The sequence below is a fragment of the Meleagris gallopavo genome, chromosome 12 (assembly GCF_000146605.3).
Source record: "Meleagris gallopavo isolate NT-WF06-2002-E0010 breed Aviagen turkey brand Nicholas breeding stock chromosome 12, Turkey_5.1, whole genome shotgun sequence".
NCBI classification, from domain to species: domain Eukaryota; kingdom Metazoa; phylum Chordata; class Aves; order Galliformes; family Phasianidae; genus Meleagris; species Meleagris gallopavo.
This window is the reverse complement of record NC_015022.2, coordinates 10,304,138-10,313,878: the sequence shown is the minus strand read 5'-3', so window position 1 is coordinate 10,313,878 and position 9,741 is coordinate 10,304,138. Positions and strand designations below refer to the sequence as shown.

Genomic DNA, 9,741 nt, shown 5'->3' with positions numbered 1-9,741 from the left:
TAATTGGAATGGAGGAAGCAGCAGAGCTCTGTTAAGATGCAACAGACATTTCCCATCACACTGTCTTTTGAGCTCAAGAAGTGAACACTGCAATGTCCTCAAACATACTTCAACATCTCCTGCCAGCAAGGTTAGCTCACTAGCAAGTTTACAAGCAGAACGTCATGTATTCTGGACAACTGAAAGTTCTGTGGGTCTGAGTGGGTACATAGAGCTCAAGTAATCACTGTAAACACAATCTTCAGCAGTAACATATGCCTGTTTTTTATCAGGTGATCCACTGCTGAGCACAGACCGAAGGGTTATGTTTCTGTGAAAACCTTCCCCTGGCTTGGCCATTAGCCACTTTCTTCACTATAAATAGCTTTCCAAAGGCCCAGCATATGTACATAGAGTGGGGACGGTGTATATGTATAAGTGCATGTCATGCATTTTTTTCCCTAAATTCTGGTGGTTTTTAAGTTTTCCTAGATATCTTTTCTAGAATCCAATCTTGATTCCAAATCAAATCACTAGCAACGTTTCTAGTAATTTGATATACAGACAGATTTTGCCATAAAACTTTTGCAAAGAACAACACAGACATTTCAGTTTAACTGTTCCACTGTATGCATCTGTATATTTATTTGAATTTGTTTGTGAAGAATGCACATTTTGTGTGTGCAACACAAGATAATGTGCCTAGAACTACAGCCTTGGAAATCATGTCTAGAGCCAATGACTGTACTCTGCTGGGTTTATTAATATTAGCTCAAAAACTGAGCGTATGCTCTGGCTTTAGTGGGGGGTCTATATAAATGTTCCAAGTACTCTGGCTCCAGGAATCACACAGAACCGTCAGAGCCTTTTCTCGGTGGATGGCATTCGTCCTGGTGACACTCAAGTAGCATGCTGCTCAAGGACAGCTGGGGCACATCTATATTTGTGCCATTGCTCATTGCTGGCATCTCCCTATCTGAGGAAAGAGGCAGTCTAGAGTTACCGCAATAAGTCTTCCAACTGCAGTCATAGGAAAGTGGCAGGGAATAGCTTTTGTGTGAATTAATTTTTACTATGGGAAATAAATGTGAAGTTTGATGTCATCTGAGCTATCAGAAGAATTTATGACGTCTTAAGATAGAAGGCAAGTTTTTAGGTAGTAACATTCTTTACTTTTTTTTTTTATTATTGATGGTCACGGACTTAAACATTCTTCACTGTAATTGTATCTGCGTCTGTAAACTGAGCAAACATATCATCTGAAAATCTTATTTAGGCAGCAGGGTTCCAGACAAGCTTAATTACGCTCATTTTAATTTATATAATTTAATTTTATTTTGGTAGGAAAAATACTTGTTCACTTTTTTAGTTAGTTGCAGCTTGCAAAGCAAACCTTATTGTTATAATCATGGGGAAAAAAGTCTTTGTGGGAGCCAGACAACGTTTGCTGGTATGTTTCAAAACCTTTTCTCTGTTCCATATGTTAGAATTTGCATGATTTATTTTATCAGCTGTAGCATAAATAATAGTATTTCTGCATAACGTCCGTGTTTTTTGCCTGTAGTAAGAAATTGCTAGCTCTAGAATCTACATTCATTTCTGCAGTGCCAGAAGAAAACACTGAACTTCTGTGTATACTTTCTTAGATACCTAGGGGGCTGGACTGTTTTCAGTCATTGATATCCAACTGGAGAGTGGGAAATTTCTTAGCATTTTTCACCTGTTCAATAAGTAGCTTTCTAATAAGTCACTGAATTTGTTGACATTGATAGCAAAGTAATCCTCAGGAATATTAGTAAAATATTGATGAAACAAATTTGAGGTGTTCGCAAGTACTTGTAACTATGAGAACTGTTAAAAGTAGTTTGAAAGTGAAGCTTATGTGAAAGCTCCTGTAGAAGCTCCTGAAATCCTGATGAGTGACTGAACTTTTAGCTTTTGGGGTTTTTTTTTGTTTGTTTCTGTGAGAAAATGGTTTCCAAGGTTTTGTCTGTTTCACTGAATTAGACTAGATGTAACTATAGATTCATTAATATTTGGCTGAAATATCTCCATGAACTTTGCTGATTGTAGTAGTCAGTTGCTCAAAAAACAAAGCTGAGTAGTTTTGCAGCCATGATTTTGCTGAGTAGTGGAGTGCTGGGGAGATGTTGCAGCTCTGACAGAGCACCTGGTGGTCTCCCTGTACCAGCATTATTTCATTTGTTGTTATTATTAGGATGGTGAGAAGGAGTGGGCCCGGGGAGTCAGCATTAAGATTGCTTTTGCACCTTTAATGTTGTCCCACATGCATCTGCTTTACCATACAGCTTTGCATTTCACATCCATACGTTTTTTTCACATCTCCCACATTGCACAGAATGGATGAAGCGTGCAAGCTCCAGGTCAGATCAGGCTTCTCTCAGTTCAAGGGTGTGCCTTGCTTCCTGGACCCTGTATGATTTATCATGGGGATCATCATGGATCTTTTTCTGCAAACTTCCTTTACCTTAAAAAATATATTTTCACAACACCTGGGAATCCCCAAAGGGTGGTATTTATCCCTGTTCTATGGAAAGGACAGGAGAACTGAAGTGAGAACAAAGCTAAAGGAAACATCAAGTTTCAATTTCAAGAAAGACAACCTGAAAAATCTAGAACAGGAGTTTTCAGGTCATTAGCTAACGTTTTATGGGGCATCAGTGGTCACAAGAGAGGGCATCCTACAGAATGCCTGAATGACAGTTCAGAAACAGTGCTTGGCAGCAGCTGAAGGGTGAACAGACCTCAGATCAGTCGATCTCCAGTTGCACAGAACACCACTAAATGCACTTGAAGGACATCCCAGTGTAGAGCTGAAGATGGGACTACTCCACAGTTTGGAATTTAGATGTCAGGTCACAGATGAGTCACTCAGAAAATACAAAATACACACCAAAGACTGCTCTCTGCTGTACTTTGCACAGAGGTGAGAAAAGCCAAGTATCTCATTAGGAAATGAAGCTTTAGCCTTTCCCATGACTACCTCTGGGCCCAGAGCTTTCCTCAGCCAAACGTATTCCTTTCTACATTTTTAAGAACATATCATGCTTGATATCTAAGCATATAGCTATTATTTTTCTTTCCTTCTACAGGTCTGAGACTCATCATCTCAAAGGCCTCACAGAGGATACCAATGTCATCCAGATCTGTCAGTGCAAGAGAGTATGAAAATAGTGACCAATTTCCTGGTCATTCAGCTTCTCCACCAGTCCCAAATTCTAGTGAAACTGAAGGCTTGATATTTTATCACATGGATCTCTATGGATCAAATGAGAGGTTTGATATCTTTCCTGAAGAACCATCTGGTCAAGGAAGCAGATTTCTGAGAAATACCAGAAGGGAATCTGCATTGAGTAGCGAAAAATGTCAGAACTCACAAGAAGCTGGGTATGACTTGGAAAAGGAGGTTGCAGAGCTGGCCAAGATGTATGGGCTTGATGAGGACAGAGAAAAAGAGCTTGAGCTTCTTGGAGGACATCTGGAGACAGTGGGCAGCAAATGGCTACCTGCTCACACACAAAAATCGGGATTGCAAGACTCTGCATATAATGGATCAAAAAGCAGCTCTCCAGTGAAAGATCAAAGTCAAAGCACAAAGCACCAGGAACTTCCTGATGAAGTTTCTCAAGATGAAGATCAGAGCAAAGCCAGAGCAGAGGATGAAGCTGACAGCCACATATGGTCCAGAGAGGGGCTTAGCAGCAGTGGCGTGTCGGATGAGCGGAGCAGCCAGGCTGTCAGTGAGGAGGAAGAAACGGCAGATGTTTTTTGCTGTACTTGCAAGATACCAATCCGAGCTTTTGACAAACTGTTCGGTGAGCACAAGGATCATGAAGTGGCTCAATTATCCAGTGCAGTGGAAAGTGAAAAGGTAAGAATAGAGTAAGTGCACTGTTGTGCCTCCAAAGAGAGTTTGGACATACTGAGATTCATGCTGGGTTTTTCTGGTAGGAGGAGATTCATAAAAACATGTGCAAATTGGAGGAGCAGATTGCTCAGGTGGAAAACTTTGCCAGTCACTTGGAAGAGATCTTCATTACTGTAGAGGTAAGGCATTTCTCCTTGAGTTAACACTTTGGTACTGGGATTGGAACTGTTTTGACAGAGTCACAACATGTTGTTAATGGCATAAGTAATTACAGTAACTGAGCACAGAGTTATCTTGGGGTTTGCCTGGACTGAGTACACAGGAAAATTCATCCCAATCGTTTATTTTCTTAGATAGGCTAGTAAAAACACATTAAACCACTTGCATTCAGAAATAAAGCCATTCCCAGTCAGCTTAACTTGATTTTAAGTGGCCAAGGATTGTGATCTAACAAACCCATCTGCAGTGTACCATTTGTGCTTACACCCCTTTTACAGAAGCCTTTGGGCCAGTTGCATCAGGATGCAGCACTTCAGCGTTTGTGCTCCTGCAGGGCTGATGTCAACTTGGCGCTGGGGGAGGGGACCCAGCTGGCTTTGAGTCAGATGGAATTGGTAACTCAAAGCACCTATTGTGTTTTCTCGGCTGTATGTGGCACTGAAGAACATCGGTGCCTGAGCAGTGGGCAGCTGCTGGCAATAGAGCCTTGTTGGCTCCTTACATCTTCCTTCCTAATGGTTTCTCCAGCAGTGAGAGAGGATACCAGCATTAACTGCTCAGTTCCCCCAGAGCAAATCCAGGGATCCAACTGGGTTGCCATGGTTTCTCTAGTGAAAGGATATGCTTGGCTGTGTAGGTGGAAATACTTCAGAGATTATGGCTAGGATATTTCCCAAGCAGAGCTTCCTGGTTTTAGGTCGGAGACAGTTCTTATGATCTTGATGTCTGGAACCAAACCTAACACTCTCTTTTGCTTCAGCGGGGATGAACGATTAGTAAAAATGCAACTTAGTCAAGTAACATCTTCTGTTTACTGGCATTGCATCCCTGGCAAGGAGATTTTAAGGCAGGCCCAAGAAAGACTTTTCTCTGGCTGAGTTACGGTTCAGCTCTGACATAAAACAACCAAACCCCAAATGTCTTGCAGGAGAATTTTGGGAGGCAGGAGCAGAACTTTGAGGTTCATTACAATGATGCAGTGCAAGTGCTTGCTCAGAAATATGAAGAACAATTGGAAGCACTGGGGGAAGAGAAGAGGCAGAAGCTGGAAGCACTGTATGAGCAGCTGGTCAGTTGTGGGGAACATCTTGACACCTGCAAGGAGCTGATGGATACAACCCACAAGCTTTACCAGGAAAATGACAAAGTCGCTTTTATGAAGGTAAAGATCTTTGACTGGCAAGACCTCTTCTAAATGCTTTTTGCTGCTTGGTAGTTTCCAGCTGGGAAGTCCCCAAGCAACTTATTTGCTAGAGAGAATTTGGGGTGCCAGGTCCATGTGCTGTTGCTGCTCCAGGTGTTTGGCATTAGTGGGGCAACACAATGGATCCAAAATACAGCTGCAGGGGCAGATATTTGTCACTTGACAATTACTCAATAATTTATGAATCTTTGTGGGGTTTAGAGAAAAGATACCTCTCTAAAAAGTTTACCTCAGGGAACTCTGGAAATGCTTACCAGTGTTCACTGCCTTGTTCAGGCTCAGCTTCCTTGCTGTACACCAGGATCACAGCAGACAGGCTGATGCATTCACTTTGGAAGATGTTTCTTTTTCTGCTCATTTTGTTGAACAGTTCAGCAGAAGAGGAGGCTCCAAACTAAATAAATTATGGGCTCCTGCAAAATGATGGATGAATCCCACTGTTGAGAAGGTGTTGAGAACTGTTTTTCTTAGGGTAGAATAATAATTTGAAAAAAAAATATGAGAATTTTCACTGCTGATTAGTGATTGCTCTAAACTGAGCTGCCTTGTGACTCGGCTGAGGGGGAGCATTTGTACAACTACAGTACAACTACAGTAAGTTCTGAACTGGACAGCAAACAAAACACCTCTCCAATATCTCCCATCTGTTCAAATGGAACAACTTTGCTGTGTCAGTCCAACCAGTTGAGCTCTTTTCATGAGCTGACTTTTCCTTCTGCATCTCTGGCAATAACCTTATTTTCTCCTTAACTCATAGTTTTACATTGGCCACAAGAACCATTATTCTAATCTTTTAGGGGTGGGTCTGAGGCTCGTCTCAATGAATAGCTTTTGCTCTTGAGCTCTCAGTAGCTTAGGTCTCTCCAGTTACCAAATGTCTGTCTTCAAGAGAAATGGCCACTCTCTGACCCACTGACTGCAGACCAGTGCTGGCCCTGGTTCTCACGGACTGTTTACAGTATGGCTCCTGGGTGGTAAAATTATGGTAGGAACTTAGATTCCCTTCACTGCAGATCCTTTCACAGTTATTTTTGCCAACATCGTTGGCTTCTGTTTGTAAAGGATCTGTTGGGACTTTGGACACTTGAGGAAGGAAAGAGTCTAGAGTCTAAATGGGTAGATGCTGGTAAGTGCTTAATGTTGCATGCTATCATAAATTGACCTATGATCCACTTGAATGGGCTATTACACAAGGCTTTACTCTTAGGGCTGAATGAGAGCCCACTAGCTTATTCTAAAAGCTGCATTTGGAACAAGTTCATACAGCACGGGTCACCAGCACAAGGTAGTCTGCTTTGGCCTTATGCAAAAAATGTATCTTTTCTGTCTTTAACGCAAACTCTCTTTTTTTCTACAGGAAGCAGTAACCATGGTTGACAGGTAGTATCACAGTCTGGAATTTTGTGTCACATTTCTTCCTGCTAATTGGATCTATTTTTGGAGACAGATTGCATGTTCTGGACTCCATTCAGGCACACAGATTTCACCTGAGCTAGTAGACCCATTGAAACCTTTGTATTTCTTGTTCAAAACGCAGCAAGAGAAACTGCTCTAAGAAGTTCAACATCCAAAACTTGTTTTGAGCTAATTTCAAAAAAACTAAAAGGAGAGTTAGAGCATGAATAAATCACTGTTTTCAGCTTAGTCATAAGGAATAGATTTCAGTGACTGAAGAATAGGACTTCTAAAGATCTTGAAAGAAATGTTCTGGAACAAATCTGCCTAAAACTGTTGTCCCTAACTAGATTAGCAACAAGCTTATTTATGCATTAATAAAGCGGGGTAGGAAGTCAAGCTGTGGGTGCTCAAGACAGACCATGAAAGCTGTTACAGCAGCTGGAAGAAATTTTAAGGCATGCTAAATCATTTTGTAAAAAAAAAATTGACTGTCATCCATGATGAAAACACACAGAAAAAGATACTCTTCTGTTTCAGAATTACATTGCCTACAGCTGTAAAGTCCAGAATTAGTAAGAGAGTCATGAATTCTAAATATCAGTATGAAAATTGTGGAGCTAATGGCTTGCTTCCCACTGAGGGTTGCTTGGGGAAATCTCACTCACCTCAGTAGCAGTGTGCCACAGCCATCTCACTGCCTGAGTGGAGCAGACAAAGTGTGGTCCTTCAGTCCCATCTGCATCCAGCTATTTGTATTTGGCATTTTGGAGAATGATCTGATGTGTGGCCACATGTATCCAAGCAAAGAGCATGGGGAGGCTGAGTTTTGTGCTATTGTGGAAACACTGTCCTAAGGAAATAGCTGCTATTTTAGAGTTTGCAGTTTTCTTCTTGACAATAGATTAACATAGAATGATATCTCCAGCACTGTGACACTTCCAATTAAACATTTTTCTTATTATTATAGATTGGAAAAATTCTTAAAGAAAGAAGTGAATTTAAAGCTTTCAACACATCCAGACTTTGAAGAGCGTGCCATAGATTTCTCAGAAGTTGAAAAACTAATGAACTCCATAAATACTATTCCAGGTATTCTTCCTATCTAATCATTATTTTAGACCTATTTACATTTAATTAAGTGTATGCATTAAACAGGAACCCATTACCTCTTTTAAAGGAAAGGCAGAGTTAGCTTCTCTCTAACTTACCCTCTAGATATTTTTTGTTTGCCTGTATGTTCAGAGATTCAGGAAACTATTATTGAATTTTTTTTTCCATTTGTTTTCAGTATAAAATTACCAGAACTTTCAAGTTTAGTCTTTCTTGCTCATTGCTGGGTAATTTCCTAGAAATCTCACAGAGACTTGCCCCTTCTTTTCAAGGATCAGACATGCTGAGTTTGGTGATAAATTGTCTTTCTTTGTAATTGCTTGAAAAAAGTAGAGGGGGGCACAGGCTGTATTAAACAACCTGCCCAGCTTTCATGTGACTGTGGCTTGCTCCTCTGCTACTTGGCAGATATTTTTCCTGTCATCCACAGCAATCAGAGCAAAAACCAAACAAATTCCTAATGAATTAAAAAAAAAAAAAAGAAAATGTGAGGGAGTAAACCATTTCTGGCACATTGCATATAGTATAGTCAGATAATACATTTTTTTTCTGTGCATATGCTGTGGTGTTTTGTTGTTGTTTTCTTTTTAAAATAAAGTAGCATTTGCCACCAGTTCGTTTGTGCTGCTTGACCCTGTGTTGGATCTTTCCTTCATCTTTCCTTCACAGGATCCTCTGCAGCAGGGCTAGTCCACAGTGGTGCAATGCCTGTTGGAATGTCACTCCTGCAGGGCTCTATTAGTTGACTGGAGAAAAGCAGCTTTCAGAGGCAGAGGAGAGGAAGTCTACAGAGGAATGGGCTGAGGTTTATGTTATTTTGTTGTTTTGATTTTAAGCAAGACTTAAGTTCATACACCAGAGTCCTGATCGTCATCTCCAAACATTTAACAGATCAGCTCCTAACTTTTCTCAATGCGAGAGGAATATGACTTTAGTCAGAGCCCAGACTCTGTGTTTAGTCTTTTGTGGGAGGAGAAGTGTTTACCAGTGAATAACAGAGCATGCTTCTTATATTTTCAAAAAAATAACCCATTTTTCCACTCTGCAGCTCCTTGTGCCCCTGTGATCAATCCCCAGGCTCCCAATGCAGCAACTGGCACCTCACTGAGAGTTTGCTGGGGTCTCTTCTCAGATGACACTGTGGAGTGCTACCAGCTGTGCTATAAACCAGTGAGCAATGAGAGGCACAGTGATGAACAAGCAGGTAAAGGAAACTGAGAAACAAGGGGACAGCTCAGTCCCTGCTGACAAAACAACTGGTTCCAAAGTGCTCCTTGATTTTGCTATGGCAACCAGTGCACCTTCTACAGCTACTCTCTGCTACCAACATATGTGCCACCATATCTCTAGCTTCTGGCTTTGTCACTCTTCTGCTGCTAGGTCTGCCATGCTGTCAGCTGCAGCAGGACCCATCACAGAAGCAAAGACAGGTCTAGGGGAGCAGCTGGGATAACAGGAACGGGAAGGGGGCAGAGGATAGTGCCAGGTCTCAACAAAAGCACTGGGGGGCAGGAACTGCATTTAAACACACATGCACCACATCAACAGCAGAGCACTGTATTTTTAGAAAGCAAATCATCATATTACCGGCATGCCTGCTTAAATCCCCACAGTCATTTTACAGTTTATCTCAATGCTAATAATAGGTTGTAACTCCCCATCATCCACACAACCAAAAAAGAACCATCGGAGCGTCCAAAAATCACCTGGATTTATGATAAAACTACATTTGCTAATAATAATGTTTCAGAACCTTTTACTGAAAACACCAACAACAACTCCAGCTAGAGAACTCCATAGAGTGCCAAACAGTTCAAAAAGAGAAGCAGAACCTGTTCAAATTTCATAAAGCAAAGAATGACAAATGAGTATTGAAATTGCTTCAGCTGGAAGGAGCTGACCAGATGGCATCCCCAGTGTGGGAATGCACAGGAATTTTTTT

General features: G+C 41.2%; 1 protein-coding gene across 4 annotated transcripts in view; it reads left to right on the top strand.

Moving 5' to 3' along the window:
- The first annotated feature begins 777 nt into the window (after positions 1-777).
- FSD2 (fibronectin type III and SPRY domain containing 2) overlaps positions 778-9,741 on the top strand; it is a 21,873-nt gene continuing 12,909 nt past the window's right edge. Inside the window, exons 1-7 of one of the 4 annotated variants that reach the window (XM_010717451.3) lie at positions 778-1,429; positions 3,093-3,871; positions 3,952-4,047; positions 5,016-5,249; positions 6,649-6,671; positions 7,657-7,778; positions 8,848-9,003. In XM_010717451.3, coding sequence (XP_010715753.1) covers positions 3,134-3,871; positions 3,952-4,047; positions 5,016-5,249; positions 6,649-6,671; positions 7,657-7,778; positions 8,848-9,003 — 1,369 coding nt within the window. In that variant the 5' untranslated portion in view covers positions 778-1,429; positions 3,093-3,133. The remainder of the gene's footprint in view (positions 1,430-3,092; positions 3,872-3,951; positions 4,048-5,015; positions 5,250-6,648; positions 6,672-7,656; positions 7,779-8,847; positions 9,004-9,741) is intronic. The other 3 variants (XM_010717450.3, XM_010717449.3, XM_003209487.4) reach the window with 3 other exon arrangements.